General features: G+C 48.4%; 1 protein-coding gene across 2 annotated transcripts in view; it reads left to right on the forward strand.

The window, feature by feature from the left end:
• Nucleotides 1-113: 113 nt before the first annotated feature.
• The window catches only part of MYL3 (myosin light chain 3), a 42,128-nt gene continuing 23,673 nt past the window's right edge, over nucleotides 114-18,568 (forward strand). Inside the window, exon 1 of one of the 2 annotated variants that reach the window (XM_075062157.1) lies at nucleotides 114-391. In XM_075062157.1, coding sequence (XP_074918258.1) covers nucleotides 260-391 — 132 coding nt within the window. In that variant the 5' untranslated portion in view covers nucleotides 114-259. The remainder of the gene's footprint in view (nucleotides 392-18,568) is intronic. The other variant, XM_032778903.2, reaches the window with a different exon arrangement.

The following is an 18,568-nucleotide window of genomic DNA, read 5'->3' on the forward strand; positions in this document are numbered from 1 at the left end:
ATGCCATAACCGACCACTCTAAAATAGCAGGGTAACTGTCTTGTCCTTTTATAGCAGTGCCCCTATTGTGAGCCCTGGCATGTGATGGGCTGGGTGAATGACACAATGTGTGACATTAAGGGACTGGCAGGGATAAAGACCTCCGCTGGAGGAGTGACTTGTGCTCTGCTTTATCCTTGAGCAGCCACCTCTACTCTGTCTCTCTCGCTCCCTCTCCGTCTCTTTTTTCCCCTCTTTTTGAAACAAGCGGAAAAGCAACATGCCCCCCAAGAAGCCTGAACCAAAGAAACCTGAACCAAAGAAAGAGGAACCGAAGGCAGCACCTAAGCCAGCACCACCACCAGAGCCGGAGCCGCCCAAGGAAATCCCGTTTGACCCAGCTAACATCAAAGTAGGTATCTTTTCGACCTAGAGCAGGAGGAGCGGTCAGAGCTATCTGGAGCAGGGTTGTTGCCTTCTGAGCATTATGAGGTTAGGGCCGAGCCTCTCTGGAGTTACCCCTTTGTCACTTGGCTGGGTCCCACTGCGGGAGGTGGCAGCAAAGGGGTTGTGCCCTTGGGCCAGGTCTTGGAGTCAAATCTGCAGTTGAGCAATGAAATCAAACTGCCTGGGCTTCTCTTTTTCCACGAGAAAATCTGAGGGCTGAACTCGACTTGACAAGGGTTCCGTTTGATCCTCTTCCCCCAGCAGGCACGGTTAGAGGCAAATCCATCCCCTTCCGCCTTTCCACATAGGGATGGGAAATCTAACGCAGCGGGCTTTGCAGTGCCAATAAAAAATACTTGTTTGCCTAAAAGCCAGTGAGTAAAGCCACCCACGGGTTCTAAGAGCAGCATAACACAGTGGCATATAAAACCTCAGTGTGCATGTATGCTAGGTATGCAGAGAGAAACCCGGGCGAAAGTCCACACATACTGAGCATCCTGCTGCCTTAAGGTATTGCCCCAAAGGATAACCAAGTGCAATGAGCCTAATTCCACTCTACCTTTCTCAGATCATCTCTGTTACACAGCTGATACTCTTGATCCCTTGAGTATTTGGTTAAGTCGTGTTCATATGCTTGTGCTGGTGTGTATTTCCTTTCCTATATAGCACAGAGAGGGCCAGATGTTCAGCTGGTGTAAATCAGCGTCGCTGCATTGACTTCAGCTGTGGCTGTTTACATCAGCTGAGGATCTGGCCCAAACTGAGAAAGAGAGCAAGAACGCATCCAAATGTCAGTGTCAGAGGTGAATTACCAGAGGGTTTGCCCCATCGATTCATACAAAATTAACAAAAGAAATATTTGAAGGCGAGGAAGCTACATGTACACTTCACTCCTTCTGGGCCGGATTGAAATCCAGACACCCCCTAGATATCTTTAGGAATTACTTTCTCACACCCTTTGCGCATTAAAGGCTACACAACAGATGGAGGCCATCAGGCAGTGGCAGATCTGTCTGCCTTTTGCAAAGGGTTTGCTTTTGAGCTAGGAAATGGAAGCCCCACCGTGGCCGTTCATACAGCGAACTCTGATGGGAACATGAGCCCGATCCTCAGGTGGTGTAAATCAGAATATTTCCACGGACTGATTTAAAACGATGCCAAGGTGCAACCGCTGAGGATCTGGCCCATTGCTTTCATAATGATCCAACTTGTTGCTCGGGAAGTGTCCCGAGGACTGTCTGCATTTAGGACAAGCAGAAGATTTTAAGGCAACGGTGATAAAATGGATAAGTCCGGGGAGAGAGGGGGCAAAGAAACCTGCAGCAGAACAGCCTCTCAGCTGGTGTAAACTGGTGTCACTCCACTGAATGAAGTCAGATCCTCAGCTGGGGTACAAAGTTCATGGGGCCTGACCCTCAGCTGTTGCACATTGGCATAGTTTGACTGAGGTCAATGGAGCCATGCTGATTTACACCACCTGAGGATCCAGCCCAGCTTCTCTAAAGAGACATTGTGTGGGGGGCGGGATGGTAATATCCCCAGCAGCCTTTCCTGCTAGTTAAAAAGTCAAGGCAAATAAAAGAACCGGGGAACGTCAAAGGACATGAATGGGTCACTCTGCTGCCTACGTGGAGTGCTTGTTCAGCTCAGAGCAACTTGGCCCACAGGCAGAGTAGCAGAACATGGCGGGTGCTTTGCCCCCCAGAGAGATTGTCACCCCCACATTCCAGCTGAGGGTTTCTGAGAAAGGAAGAGCTGGGCTGGGACCTCCTCTGGTTTCTTTCACATAGCAAGGGCCCCAGACATAACAGTCTGCAAATGGTGGACAAGGAAAAGGAGATCTATAGCCTCCTAGTAAGAGAGAGGACAAACAGGCATAAAAGGACTCTAATGATGGTGGTTATGGGTCTAGCCTAGGACTTGGGAAGGGTAGGTTCCAGTCCATGCTCTGCCACGGATTTCCTCTGGGACCTTGGACAAGTCACTTAGCCTCTCTGTACCTCAGTTCCCCATCTCTACAATGGGGATAACCACACCGGCCTACCTCATGGTGCGTTCTGATCCTCAATACATTAAAGGTTGCAAGGCGCTCAGATTCTACAGTAATGAGAGCAATATTAGTAGGTTAGAGAAATGGGCATCACTACATTCAAAAATATATATATTTTTAAAATTCACCAACTTCTCATAACGTCTGAACACAGTTTCATGCTACTGGTTTCCAAAGGGGCAGATTTTTCATTTTAAAACAAATATGCTGCACCTTTTCTCCATCGGAATGATCTTTCATCCTCCCAGACCAGAATTTTCAAATCCAACATTTTTTTATAAGAGAGAAAAAGGCCATATTTTTGGTGGGGAAATGTAAAAACTTCGCAGTGGTGAGATCTGTCGGTCTGTGGGATGGGCTCCCCGGGAACCAATTGAAAACCATTACTTGGCACGTTTAGAACTAGACTGGCTAAACATTAGTAAATGCACAGCAGGAGCATAGCTGCTCTGATTCTCGGAGCCTGAGATAAACGATCTTTTCTATCTCTAGATTCTATCTTAATAAATAATGGACTAAAAGCCTCATCTTGCACTCCAGAAATGAATGGGACTTTTGCAGTTGACTTCAATGAGTTCAAGATCAGGCCCTATATTCTTGTCTCTGTTACATTTGTGTAAATCTGGAGTAATTCCACTTAAGTCAATGGAGTGATTCAGGAGCTGTAGTGGTGGATGGGAGCGCAGGATTTGGTCTGACACTTTGATACTGTAAAGGACATTAGCAAGATCAAAAGCACATTGAAGTCAGTGGAAAGGTTTCTGTCTACTTCGGTGGGCATTGGACTGGACCCATGAAGAACATAAGCCCTTCCCTGGATTTTTGTCTCATTGTGACCAATACTGTGAATTTTCTGCACAGTCTCTTGGCATTGATAAATCTGCGCCTGAGCCTCCCGCCCCTGAGGGATGAATTGTCCTTCAGACGTCCTGGAGCCAGAACATTGGGTTCTTTATACACATGGCGCAAACTGCCTTCATTCCCGGTAGCATGCTCTTAATGTAGCAGGGGGGTAAATTTTGTCCTGCATTCTGCTCCCATGGATTGCACAGGGCATAAATTGAGGCAGGATTTGGCCCCAGAGTGAAGCCTGTGAAGAGTCCAGGGGTTTGGAGTCCAAAGACCAAGTGCAGTGGGTCATTGAAGATTAGAGTTGGAAGAGACCTCAGGAGGTATTCTAGTCCAATTCCCTGCTCAAAGCAGGACCAACACCAACTAGGTCTATGCAGGGAGCTAGAAGGGCTGAGCTAAGAGTCACCATTCCAGAAGCTTGGTCAGATGTCTCCATTCCACATGCCCATCGTAACAATATTCATGAACGTACGTGTCTTGGAGACGGGATGGGCATGGTTTATTTTCACTGGGCACCTACTGTCCTAGAACCTTGAAAGCCCACCTCTCCTGCAACGATTTCTTTCCTTGCAGATTGCACACCTTGGTATAACCTTGAGTTTCTGGTTAAAAAGCTCCCCTCCTCTTTTGGCAGGAAAGGAAGGATTTTAGGGCACTGGGACTACTGCAGCCATGAGAGAGTGAAGCAGATATTGCAGCAGGTGACAGGGAAGATGAGTTCCCTACCAATTCTCAAAGGCATGGGTTCAGGTCACAGGCATAGAGAGCATTCGGAGAACCCATGCTGTGCCCTGGCAGGGTAGCAGAGGAGAGGCAGACCATGTTCTAACAGGATCCAGCAGCCACCCTTGGCATACACCACAGCTGAGGCCTGCCTCCCCTCTGCTCGTCTTCTATAAATGGAAGGGTCTTTCTCCCCCCCACGCTGTGTCCCGTTTCTGTAACAGGAGGCAGGAAAGTGTGATGTTGCACACAGCGTACACACCCAGGGAGGGGGCATCTCAGCAAGAGGAATCCAGATCTGGCCCGTCAACACAATCTCTGTTTCCTCTCACAAGCCTCCTCTGCAGCGAAGGGCTGTTGTCTTCAGTTACCTCCGGCCGGTTCTCCCTCAGCATTCCGGAGCCTGCAGCCAAGACTGGATCTGTTTTATGTATGCAATACAGCCCATGCCATGCTTGAATACCCTATTAGTAATTTACTCTGGCGCTTATGGATGGATCCCAGCAGCAAAGATAATTGAAACACCAGACAGTCATAGAACAGTTCTAAAGGCAGCTTTGCTCTTTTGTTCACACCTTTATTTATCACAGCGCCTGTAACGTCAGAGGTACAGACTGTCCTCCATCAGGCTGGGCACTGATGGGCTTTTAATCTTTGGGGAAAGCTCCTTTTTCCTCCTCTCTCCCTTCTGAGCAGCTGGCTTGGGTTGATTTGAATCTGGCAACTAACTGCAGGAGTTGGTCACTGTCTGAGGTGGGGGGTGGTATTTGGACTCTAGGAAACAAGTGTATGCAGTAGCATTGGCCTGGACCTGACAGTCCCTTGGGGGTTACTCGAGTAAGAAAGGGGAGAAGATCGAGCACTTTCCTTGTAAGTAGAGATGGGGCTTGAGTCACCAGAACTTGTTCCAGCTCTTGGAGCACAAAGAGGCCCAATGTTTAGGGGTATTCCCAGAAGGAACTGGTTTTGAAAGCTAGTGATGGGGCAATAGGGACAGGAGAGCTGCCAGGTTAGATACAAAAGGGCAGATCGAAGGATCAGAAAGTCAAGTGGAAGAAAGGGTTTGTGGTTAAGGAACTATATTGGGACCCAGGAGATTAGAACCACTCTTGGACCCCTCCAAGTGTCACATGTTTTTCACCGCTGAGGATACGGCCTGTATTTTCAGTGGAGCTACCCTGATTTACACTAGCTAAGAATGCAGCTTGTTAGCTCTAGTCATCAATGTACTTGGGGGATAGAGTAGAATGCCTTCCTGACCCTCGCAGGCTAGTTGATGGTGCTTTGAAGGATGAGGGTTATTTAGTATGATCTTTGCTACTGCAGTCTGCAGAGTTACAAACGTTATCGATACCAGTCAGAAGATTGGGGAGTAGCACTGTGCTTCAGCTAGTACACCTTGAGATTGGAGCAACCCGGATTCACATCAACAAAGTATCTTATTTGTTCTCTAGTTGCATGTTTAGCTAACCTCATCACTGTAGTATCTGAGCACCTCACGGTCATTACAAGTGTAGGGAAGTTTTACTCCCAGTTCGCAGATAAGGAATGGAGGAACAGAGGAGCTTAAGCATCTTACCTCAGGTCACATGGGCAATTTTTACCTGACTTGTGAATTTTACCAAGGTCTCCTGATTCCCAGTCTGGTGCCCTATCCACTAGCCCTCCTGGACCTTGGCCCTCTCTTGTCGATTCTTTTGAACACCCAACCACGGTGTGTCTTGATGAGTGGAAAGTTATTAAAAGCACACTCTGGAGACCGAGCAACTCTGTAATAAGATCTGCATTTCTCACATAGCTGCTAAACCTCAATAAATGTGGTCGTAATCACTATTTGTTTAATGTGCAATAACTGTTCTATTAAATTTAAGTTAAACGCACAACTAAGTGCATGCAGGAGGCTGGAGCCAAAGTGCTAAACTTTCCCCAAGTGACTCAAAAGCCATCCTGTAGGCATGAAGTATTTATTTCACCCATAAATCAGTAAAACCTAGAGGGAATGAAATGTGACTCAGAGAGTACAATATACCAGTCCCTTTCTTGGCACAGCTTATTGACCCCGCATTAGGGGGTCAGAGCCTACGGTCCACTCACTCCCTGCCTACCATTGGTCGTTATCTCCCTCCAAGCTGTGCAATGCAGGTAGATATACATGGGCTTAAAAGGGCTCATTTCTTATGCCCTTTGATTTCTCGGTGGGTCCCATGTAAGGTGACCAGATGTCCCGATTTTATAGGTACAGTCCCGATTTTGGGGTCTTTTTCTTATATAGGGTCCTATTACCCCCCACACCCTATCCCGATTTTTCACATTTGACGTCTGGTCACCCTAGGCCCATGTGAGGAGAGATTGAAGAGCCTGGGACTTTTCAGCTTGGAAAAAAGGAGAGTAAGGGGGAATGTGATAGAAGTCTATAAAATCATGAGTGGTGTGGAGAAAGTGAATAATGAAAAATTATTTACTTGTTCCCATAATATAAGAATTAGGGGCCACCAAATGAAATTAATGAACAGCTGATTTAAAACAAATAAAAGGAAGTTCTTCTTCATACAGGGCACAGTCAATCTGTGGAACTCCTTGCCTGAGGAGGTTGTGAACTATAGGCTAGGACTATAACAGGGTTTAAAAGAGAACTGGATAAATTCATGAAGGTTAAGTTCATTAATGGCTATTAGCCAGGATGAGTGAGGAATGGTGTCCCTAGCCTCTGTTTGTCAGAGGGTGGAGATGGATGGCAGGAGAGAGATCACTTGGATTCACAACTGAGCCCTCAGTAACAGACAACCCCTGAGCCCAAGAGTTTACAATCTAAGTAGACCAGCCAGCCAGTGGAGGTATTTGTATGTGGAAAAAGGCCAGCCTGTCAGTTAGAACAGTAGAGCAAGATGTGAGTTCAAGTCCTGCCTCTGCCACAGAGTTTCTGCATGACCTCGGATGAGTCACTTAGCCTCTCTCTGCTTCAGTTCCTTGTGTAAAATGGGGATAATACCAATGCTGACTTTTCATCTGTAGATCTCAAAGCTCCCAGTAGCATTACCCTGTTTTATGGATGGGGAAACTGAGTCACAGGGGGACAGGACAGGACTTGCCTAAAAACATCCAGCAGCAGAACCCAGATGTCTGGTATCTCAGGTCAGTGGTGTAGTTACAGAGCCACACTGCCTCCTCCTATGGTTAGCACTATGTCATAGTCATTGAGTTCAAGTCCAGACAGGCCCACCAGACCATCTAGTCTGACGTCCACCACCTGGCTCCTCCACGCAAAACCCAGCAATGGAAATGAGACCCACAGAAGACTAGATTGTTATGTGTCACAGGCAAAGAACAGGAGGGACTGAGCTGCGCCAGTGCATGGGACCCTTGCAATGGCAGGAAATGAACACTCGAAGGAGTGCTAGAGAGGTATTAATCCTATCTGACAAGTGGGGACTGGAGGCTCAAAAAAGTCAAGAGACATGCCCAAGGTCATGCTACAAATCTGGGCGAGAGCCAGGAAGCACACTCAGCAATCCTCTCTGTTTTTTTTATGCTGGCAAGTTTAGAGGCTTGGAAAGAAACCTGGAAAAGGAAAGCAAAGTGATATGGCCAGAGGGACAATGCAACCACAAGCCCGTGATAGAATTGTTCTTGAACAAAATCCTTTCCCGAGTGTAATTTCATCTCATGCTGGAGGCAGACATCTTATAAGGCATTGTTCCCTGCTCTCTCTGTCCGGCCTGTACTCTGAATCACAAGGAGCGGGCGTCAGAGGAACTAAATTTAAACTGAAAGCGTTAAGTTATGCCAAGGGTATGCGGTCATCCAGGAGCCAAGTTCTCCTGGATGAGATGGCTGCTTCCTAGAATCATGTACCAAATGGTCACGTAGAGGGAGCCAGGTGTTATCACTGCTAATAATAGTGGCCGAGGAAGATTCAGATGCATTCACTTATGGCGTCTCTCTGCACTCAGGACCAGATCCTCGGCTGGTGAAAATCGGCACAGAGTTCTTGAATTCACAAAATCTGTCCATATCCAGGAATTACTGACTTCAAGGGAGCTACACCCGCTTTCACCATCTGCAGATTTGGCCCATTAGCTTTAGTGGAGCTGTGCTGGTTTGCACCAGCTGAGAACCTAGCCTATTGAGTCTAATGAAGCTACACTGATTTACACCAGTGGAGGATACAGTCCATTGATCTCAATGCAGATGTGCTGATTTACACCAGCTGAGGCTCTGGCCCATAGATTTCAATGGTGCTGTACTGATTTACACCCGTGGAGGATATGGCCCATGATGTCAATGGAGCTGTGCTGATTTACACCAGCTGAGGATATGGCCCCTTATGGTTGCAGTTTGGGCGGGGTGTTAATGGCACATAAATAGAGCTTGCGGGGAGGTGATGGCATGATCGCCTTGGAGAGAGAAGGCCTCTCTCCAGCCCTAAAATAGGGGCAAGCTTCCCCACACCTCACCCCAACTCATGTGCAGGGAGGGATCGTGCTGAGACGTGATGATGGCGTTCAGTCCCTGATCTCTCCCGAGACAGCCAGCCGAGTCTGCAAGCACTGATGGGCGTGAGCACGTCTGGATAGTCCTATAATAATGCCACCATCAATCAGACTGCAACGGTGCGGGACTCACCCCTGCAGCACCTCCTGCTGATGTCTTGGGAATTAGCTCATCCAGCCTCTGGAGCGCCCTCTGCAGGCCAGTGTCCCACTGCTGCTAGCCCCCGCGTCCCTCCCTGGACTCTAGTCCCTGTTATCTGGGGTGCTGCCCCCTGGCAGTAACCTCTCACTCTCAGGGTCTCCCCTCCCCAGGGAACACCTCCTCCTATCCCCACCTCACCTCAGTGTCAGGCTACTGCTAGTCAGCAACTAGCCCCCGCGGGCAGATTGCAGGGTTGGGTTTGGACCTGCTGCCTCTGCCTAGCCTTGGGCTGTCCCCGGCAACCCTACTACCTGTTTGGCCTTCTACTAGGCTGCAGCATGGCGGGTTTCCAGGCAGGAGCTCCCCAGCTCCCTTAGTCTTCCCCCAGCCCCGCTCCACTCTAGGTACCTTCTCTAGCTCCCTGCAGCCAGGCCTGTCTCCCTCTACAGCTAGGAGAGACTGTGTGTCTGCCCTTGGCTTCCCTGGCTTTTATAGGGCCAGCTGAGTCTGTTTGGGGCGTGGCCACAGCTGAGGCTGCCTCCCAGCCCAGCCCAGCCAGTGGTCTCCAAGGGCTGGCTTTTAGCCCCTTCCAGGACAGGAGCTGGTGGCCACCCTGCTACACAGACACTCACACACCCTGCCCGCCCCCCACCCCGAGCTCTCCGGACCTTTTCATCCGGCCCCTGCCCCATAGACCCGACCGGCCCACCTGCCCCTTCTCCGCAAGCCGGCTGCACGATCTGCAGCTGGTCCATTTTCCAACTGCGCCAAGGAAACAACTCTACACGCTCGTGCTCCATACCCTTCATTTCCTCACCCTCGTGTCCCGCCCCGACACGAAGTGGCGAGACCTCCTGCCACCTCTGGAGGATGAGGAGCCCCGGTGGGCCAGCCTATACTCCACCCTGGTCCCGAGGCCCGCCGGGGATATCAGTTGGCGGCTCCTGCATGGAGCCGTGAGCACGGGCGTGTATTTGGCGCGGTTTACCCCTGTCCCAGACACCTGCCCCTTCTGTGGCGTGAGGGAGACCCTGGCACACGTTTACTTAGAGTGCGCCAGGTTGCAGCCCCTATACCGGCTCCTCACTAATCTCCTGTTGCGTTTTTGGCTGCACTTTTCCCCTCACCTCCTTCTCTACGCACTCCCTATCCGTGGCCCCACAAAGTCCCGGGACCTCCTGGTCAACCTCCTCCTCGCCCTGGCTAAAAAAGCCATCTACACAACCAGGGAGAGGAGGTTGGCCGATGGCGACTCCGGTGACTGTGGGGCTTGTTTCCGGTCCCTGGTCCGTTCACGTATCCGGGCGGAGTTCCTCTGGGCGGCATCTATTGGCTCCCTTGACGCCTTCGAGGAGCAGTGGGCGCTGTCCGGGGTTCTCTGCTCGGTGTCCCCGTCAGGCTCCCTTCTTATGACCCTTTGACTTCTCTCCTGTCCCTGTTCTTTTATTAGTTGCCCCCCGGACTTAGTGGGTTTCTGAGGTTCTGTGGGTCCTCCCCTTAGGCTGGGGGGGGATCCTTCCGCCTGCCCACTTCCCAGAAACCCAATAGATACACAGACCTTCACAGACAACGCTATCATAACAAAGCCATGCCTATGACCAGCCCAAAGCAGTGCTTATTACTGACCCTTTGGGAACAAAACAGTGCCTGTGTGCAACCCTACCATAACAAAACAATGTCTAGAGAGAACCCTCCTTCTTAGCCTCTGTGCAGTGTGCCTCAGGTGGCACGTGACTAGGATTCGTCACCAAATTTGGTTGTCTGGTTGGATCATTAGCTTCCCCAGGCCGGGTACTGATGTGGAGTGCAACGTGAACGCTGATCCATTGCCTCCCTACAGGGACACAACTGTGCTTAGACGCGACCTTACAATAGCAAACTAGTGGGTGTACAATGGACATGGGGACAAAACATTGGTAAAGAAACATACTGGAGTTGCACACCCCCTCAGGATTTATGGCTAGGGTTGAAAGTCTCAGGTTTCCCATCAGCACATATTTTGGGTCTTGGATCTGTCTCGATATGGACACTTCCTCATCCTGAATTTCATTTTGAATGACAGGTTTGAGTCCAAACTGAAAGAAAAATACAGGCAAAAATTGCAGCATATTCACTTGGTTTAGGGTTGAAACCTGGCAAGGGAGTGGATTTCCCAAGATTTTGACCCACAATCCATTCATCTGAATGATTTGCATCCTTTTGAGGTAGGAAAGGGACAGACCCAGCTGTATGAATGCAATGGGCATTCTTTATGAGACTGCTGGACCCAGACAAACCGTGTAGTTCTCTCTGGCTTCTAACTCCCAGATTCACTAAACAGCCTGGACCAGTCATGGTGCACGCCTCATTAACACTGCTAAAGTTTGAACACACTTATCTGGCTCCAAGCTTCAAGCTTGCATGCTCTAATGGGCTGAACCAAATACTTGGATCCAAGCACCCCTGAGCTGTGGAAAGGTTTGGATCTGGGTTCAACACTGCAGCTGCGACCCCTGTCTAGTTCAGCAGCAAAGCAGCTGGGCCGTGGGTCAAGTGTGTGAGAGGAGAATTTCTGATCCTCCCTCCTTTTGATAATTTGAAATTTTGTTGAAAAAAAAACGCATCAAAATTTTGACATTTCCAACAATACTAAGCAGAAAAATTCATCTGAGCTTCCCATTTCTTTTAGCAAACGCCTCAATCCAGGCCAAGTGTCTGGAACAGTTGGGATTGCAAAGAAAGCTCAGAACACAATGTTTGTCAGCTTGCAATGAAGATGTCCGCTGTAGGACAATAATAAATTACAGTAATGGGTCCAATTGTGCCCCGGGGGCAGATCCATCAATGTGCTCAGGGGATCAATTTGGCCCATTAAGACCATGGCTGAATTCCAGGGTAATTCTTTCGGGAGAGACATGTGGGTTGACTGCCAGCTCTGAAACAAAACCAGAGCTCTCTCTAGTGCTAATTCTTTATTGCAGCGATTCTTTGGAAGAGCCAGAGTGACCCTAATTATTCATGGACCCTGTTACACAGCACAGCAGGCAGTGTGACATTTCTAGCTGGCTAGATATGGTTTACATGGCTGGAATTCTAATACCGTCAGGTACAAAGGCACGGATTCAACCTACAAGGAGCCTGGATCCTCAGGGGCATGTTGCACCATTCCAGTGTAGGTTGCACTGTTGGGACATTTGTGTCACAGTATCAGGAGGCCTTCATTGCAGCATCAAGATGTCAGACTGGTGGGGCCGTGATGGCAGTGGGGAGGCATCTATGTATGCCAGGCAAGCACTATATGTCCTGCATGGCCAACTGGATGGCTGTTGCCCAACTGGTGGCCTGCCGACCAGATCTGGCCCACGGCACAAATACGTTTGGCCTCCATGGAGGATACTATTTTGTAGAACAAACCTTGGCACAGCATGACCTCACACACCATAAGCGCACGGTCAGGCGGCTAGGGTGGCCACTCACACATTCCTGGAATTCCAGACATTCTGGTACTTTCAGGAATGGTATGAACCTGCCCCGGCTAGTGTGACCTCTCCTCCCTCAGAGTGGCCTCATACACATAGTGCGTGTGAGGTCATGACTTTTGGGGGATGTCAGTTTGAAGAGCTCACTGCGCCGCCCCCACTGGCATGACCTCGCATGTACGGTGTGCCTGAGGTCACGCAGGCAGGGGCAGAGTGGCACACTCTCCATTATGGCATCCCCTGTCCCATACTGGAAAAACCCACATCTGGTTTTGTCTTAATACCAGACAGGGGACAAAACACCCCCAAAGAGGTGTCTAGTTTATAACCGGACAAATGATCTCTGTCCACGCCACATGGAAGACTCCATTTTGGACCACCTATGGCGTACAAGTGAGTCGTTACATGCCTAACTAAAACTGTTACGGCCTGCCGGTTATAATCATAATGACAGCGCTGTGGGATTTTCACTACAGTGTCACGGGGTCACGAGTAGGTTAGACAAATATCTGTCAGGGACGGTCTAGATAATATTTAGTCCTGCCCTGAGTGCAAGGGACTGGACTAGATGACTTCTCAAGATCTCTTCCAGTTCTTCGATTCTATGATTGTGACATATATTGCAAGCACCGTCAGTATCTTTGGGGACCATGTTGTATTTGACATTGAAAGCATGAAAATCTCAAGAAGCCATTATATTTAGATGGACCAGGCAGTATGAGTCTTTGACTATTAGCAGTAAATATGCCCAATGGCCTGTGATGGGATGTTAGATGTAGTGGGATCTGAGTTACTACAGAGAATTCTTTCCTGAGTGCTGGCTGGTGAGTCCTGTCCACATGCTCAGGTTTTAGCTAATCACCATATTTGGGTCAGGAAGGAATTTTCCTCCAGGGCAGATTGGCAGAGGCCCTGAGGGATTTTCACCTTCCTCTGCAGTGTGGGGCATGGGTCACTTGCTGGAGGATTCTCTGTACCTTGAAGTCTTTAAACTACAATTTGAGGACTTCAGTAACTTAGACATAGGTTAGGGGTTTGTTACAGGAGTGGACGGGTGAGATTCTGTGGCCTGCATTGTGCAGGAGGTCAGGCTAGATGATCATAATGGTCCCTTCTGACCTTAAAGTCTGTGATTCTGTGACGAGTTGTATAACAGTCATAGACTTTTTGTATCAATACAGGTGATGTGTATTTGTGGGTTCGTGGAATCACTAGGGGGCGATTAATTGCAAAATCCCATGCCTATCTATACAGCTTGACTCTCAGGGCAGGGCAAGGGACTGGTTTCACCTCTTTTCCAGAGACCAGGAGACAAAGAGAGGGCTTTGGGTATAAAAGGTTGAGTTTAAACAGTCCCAGGAGCTTCATTTTGATTCAGAGAAGGGCCAGGCCCTTCTGTCCAAGAGGAAGCTGAAGAGTTGGAAGGGACATTGGCCTACTGCAAAAGATGAGCAATTTTCCTGGTACATATAGTGAGCATTTAAATCTTTTTATTGTTTTATATGGGACTGGAGCTGTGGAAAAACAACATGGCTATGTCTGAGAGGACTGTCTTTAGGGGTGAGAAGATATTTTGGACTCTATATCCCAGTCAGTCCTGGACCTCTGCTATGTGACTATATGGAAATTCTGAGTCAGCCAGAATTCACTTTTGGGGTATGTCTACACAGCAAAGGAAAAACTCTGGCTGACCTGCACCAGATGACTGCAGCTAGGGCTGTGTCATTGCTGTGTAGACATCTAGGCTTTGGGACCCACTCACCTGGTAGAGTCCTAGAGTGGGATCTTCAGCCCCGAGCCCACACGTCTACACAGCAATGAAACAGCCCCACGATCCTGAGTTGGCCGGCACAGGCCAGCCACGGGTGTCTGGTTGTTTTGTAGACATATCCTTGGGGCCCCAGCTACAGGGTAATCTCTGCAACACACCAACTACCCAGCCCAGCCTTTATGGTTTTCTCCTTTAAGCAGCCAGTGCACACAACATTTGACTTCTTCTGCCATTTATCCAAGGGTGTTTTTAATTTTTCATATTACTTTGCTGGTTAAGAACATCTGAACAAACATCTGCTGCAGGGCTTGTGGTGTGGGGGGTGGCAGGGAAAGGAGGTGAGCCAGCCTTCAATAAGTGGTCAGAGAATCCAAGCTCATGTTGCTGAAGGGGAAGAATCAGGCTGAAATGTTTTACATTTCTGGTGCTGAACGTTGCCAGAAACTGTCTGAGTTTCTCCAAAGCAGCTCTAATTCTCCTGCTGATGCCTCAGAATTCCCCATGCTGTGGAAAAGGAACATGTTCTCAATCAAAGAAAGAGGCTATCACTTTACAGACTGAAGCCTCCCTGCCAACTTGGCTTAGCGTTTAAAAGAACAAAGAGTGACCCCAGGGCCTCGAAAACTCTCTTCTGAAAACGTATGCTAGCAAGGAGGAGGCTGGGGATGGCCCTCCCCTGTCAAAGCGGGTTGCTGTTCGTCTGTCATCCAAAGACCTCTGGTTGAATTGGTCGCAGGCTGGGACCAAAGCACCAATATTAAAGGAGAGACTAAAGTGTGAACATGTGATCCATGTTCCTCTTTGGTTGGCGGCACTGGAGAAGTGGTGATTGAGCGGTGGAGACTCATGTTCCCCAGGGGCTGCTAGGTTTAGCCCTTAACACCCTGAGGGTGTGTGGATTTCTCTTCTAGTGGCTGCAAGCTAGAGATTAGAGCTGGTTGGAAATTTTTCACAGAAACACTTATTCCATCAGAGAGTGTCAATTTGTCAAAACCACTACTTTTTGTGAAAATGTATCAGTGTCAACAGAAATGTCAGGAAGGCTCCTCAGGTCCAGGGTAGAATCTCTGACCTGCCCCATTATAGCCAACAGCCCAGAACCTGGGTTCCGACAGCTCAGCTGAAGGCCCTAACCTAACCCAAGTTCAAGTGCTTGCTCTGAATCAGGGAGAGCGTGCTCCCTGCTGGGCTAGTGGCTCTCACAGGGTGGGGCTTTCATTGTGGTTTCATGAACGTTTTCGCTAGGGCTAGGCTCATTCCGATGTGGAAACAAAAACAAATGTGACCATGTTGACATTTTTCAGAAGACGGAATTCTTGTTTCCCCTACAAGAGATGGGCCCGCAATGAAACCCTGCCCCTGAGCAGACCTGTAGCTACATCTTGTAGCTTGGGCCCTTCTCTAAGCAAGACCAGTCAATCAGTCAGACCCTAGTCCCAGCAGCAGCACTGTTCTCTTCCGTCTCCCTAGCCTTCACCACAACCTCCAGCAGCTTCTCACACAGGAATTAGAGAGCCTTATACTTCCTCCTCACTTGAGAGCACTGGTCTCTGCATGGAGCAACGATGAGACCCCTGCCAGAACTTCAGTGAGCCACTGCTCCCCATGCAGACAGCCTCTCCCATCTAGCTTCTCAACAGGCTGAGGAAGGAGAAGGGTCTGAGAGTGCAGCTTGGAAGGGAGAGGTTCCTGGCATGGCAGATCCTGTCCGGATCTTTGCAGGCTAAAGCCATGACCTGGCCCTACCTCCCTTCTTCCCAGCACAGTGACCCAATGGTTGCCCCAAACACAGGAAGTTGGCCGAGATCCTCAAAGGTATTTAGGCTCCTAACTGCCAAAGGCTTTTGCAGATCTGGGCCTTAATCTGTACCAGGACCATGAGTATAAGTGGTGGAATAACAAGCCAGATAATGGTGATACATCACCTACCATGTAATGTGGACAGAGAGACTCAGGAAACCCAGTTAATGAGGACAGATCTCAGATGACCAGCTGATGCTTGAGGAGAGGAAGAATAGGCTAAGATTACAGTGCAGGACTAGGAGACCAGGGTTTTGTTCCTAGCTCTGTCAGGGCCTGAGGCAAGTCACTCCACATGGGCTGTTGTGAGTCATAGAAGCTGCGTGGGGATTCCTGTGGAGTTTCTGTGCTCCACAATGACTACAGAAGATGTGACTAGCGATAATCAGGAAGGGCACTTAATCCAAACAACAGGCCATTCCTGGGCCACCTCAGTCAAGCAACTCCCATGATATCTTGCTCCAGCCAAGTCCTATTCTTTTAGCAAGCCCAGGAACTCCTGGGACCCAGAGCGGGTTCCCATTTGCCTTCCAGGGGAAGAGGGGATCAGGAGGATTCAATGACTGGGAAAGAGGGAGGAGGGCGTGGAGACTTGGAGGAGAAAAGGTTAGTGGGGAGGTTGACCAGCAAGGGGGGAATTCAGAGCAGAAAGTTTATGAGAGAGTTTGGAGTAGATTCAGCAGGTGGAAAGGAGCATTGAGGCAGATGGGGGTTGGTAAGAAGGTTAAAGAGGTCACTGCACAGACAATAATACTCATCCTTAGTATTAAGAGCAGCCTGAGAATCTATCTAATTTATCTATCCATCCATTCATCCCCATACACACCTCTATATCTACCCCATACACACACTTTGTCTATCTATCTATCTATCTATCTATCTATCTATCTATCTATCTCCCTCCCCTGCCTACACACATTTCTCTCTCTCCATCCTCTTTTGTATGGATTATGTGATGGAGAACCTCAGGTATTCATAGATTAGAAAGAATTTCAAGAAGCAAATGGGACCCGAGCTCATGAACCAGGGAGCATGACCCGACACTAATAAAGACATGGGCCCAGGTACTGCAGGCTTTTGCATGCAATGGAATAGCTCTGTGCACAAACCGATGGGTTTGTGCGTTTTGCTGCCCAGCACAATGTGTGTTAATAGCTTTAAATAGTGGAAAAAATCTTGCAGGGCACAAATGCCACCTCCTCACCATGATACAGACCTTGATGCGTTTCCGGGCCTCTTCCCATCCTCGGCATTTCTAATACCTGAACTGGGCTCCTGTAAAAAAGTATCTTCCTCTTTCCAACCCAGCCCCTGCACCGGTTAGTTAAGAACCTCGTTATTAACATTAGAATTCCTTAGCCTGCCGGAGAAGAGAAATGCATTGGTTCCATTTTGGGGATTCCTTATTTGCACTGTTTAAATGCTTTCCCTGTGATACCCTAAAAAATGCCAGTTTAGCACTGGCATGGTTTTATTAATAGGACTTATTTCCTAGTAATCTTCTGCTTGATTGAGATAGAGGTGTAAAAAACACTGAGCTATTTTAGGCTGTGGAATAATCTCTCCTGGGGAGTGCTGGACCCCATCACTTGGGATATTGGAACTGGGCAAAACTGGATATTGGATAAAATGCACTCTAGGAAACAATTCTGTACTGCCCTGGAGACAGTCTGGATGATCTGATTGGCTTTCATTCATCTCTAACCCGCTCTGATTCAGTGATAAAATACTTTTGTGCCATTGCTCAGAAAATTGGACAATATCTCACACACAAGACGGGGCACTAATCATCGTGTTTAACACAAGGGCCAGATCCCCACCTGGTGTAACCCAGAGATGTTCCACTGAAGTCAGTAGAGCGGTGATGGTTTAAGGATCCAGTGCACAACCTTCCAATCATTGTGGAAATAAATGAATGAAGATTCACAACAACACTCTGCAACAAAAGTCCCCATAGAATCATAGAATAGAATCATAGACCTGGAAGGGATCTCGAGAGGTCATCCAGCACCATCAGAGACCTCCAGCAGGACTGGGATAATAGCGGGACCGGCTAAAATGTAAAATGTTCTTTGTTGTGGGTGGGATTGGGTGGGCGTAAAAAACAAGACTGTGATAAGTTGCAGGAAAACTCTATATCAATAAATGGTTTAAGCAAGATTTGGTTAATTCTTTGAGTGGTAAAAATTGTGTCTGAATTCCATTTATATATGTACCGTTTTTTGTTTGACTTTTTTTTAAGTAGCATAGCAGATCTGTCTCTCGTGTAGGCTTTGCAGGATCTAAGGTTTTTGCATGTGGGACTGGATAAGAATGCAAGAAACAATGCCAGTGCAAGTGGGAGTGGGTATTGCGGGGCGGGACAGGAATGGGATTAAAAAAATAATCCTGCATAGTGCTCTAGTCATCATCCCTGTTTTACAGCGGGTGGGAGGACGAGGCAACAAGAAGTGTGAGAGATTTGCAGAAGTCCATGCTATGAATCAGCAGCCAAGCTAGGATGAGAGACCAGAACTCCCTACACACACACACACACACACACACACACACACAAAGGCCACAACCACATGGAGGTAATTGTGCTAGGTGCTGTACAAACATATAATCAGTAACTGTCCTTGCCCCAAATGGCTAAAAAACACGATTGGCAGATAAAACACCAGTGAAAGCTGAACTCTTTCCAAGTAACAGCGTAATGCTAAAACAATCACCGTGGTTCACTCACAAGTAATAGTGGGTGTAAAATATTGTCCTTGGAAAGAAAAGTTACCTTGAGAATAATCCCTAGATCTTTCTAGTGCTTTTCATCTGTAGAACTCAGAGTACTTTACAAAAGAGGTCAGAGTCATTATCCAC

Source organism: Chelonoidis abingdonii, chromosome 2 (assembly GCF_003597395.2).
Source record: "Chelonoidis abingdonii isolate Lonesome George chromosome 2, CheloAbing_2.0, whole genome shotgun sequence".
Lineage (NCBI taxonomy): Eukaryota > Metazoa > Chordata > Testudines > Testudinidae > Chelonoidis > Chelonoidis abingdonii.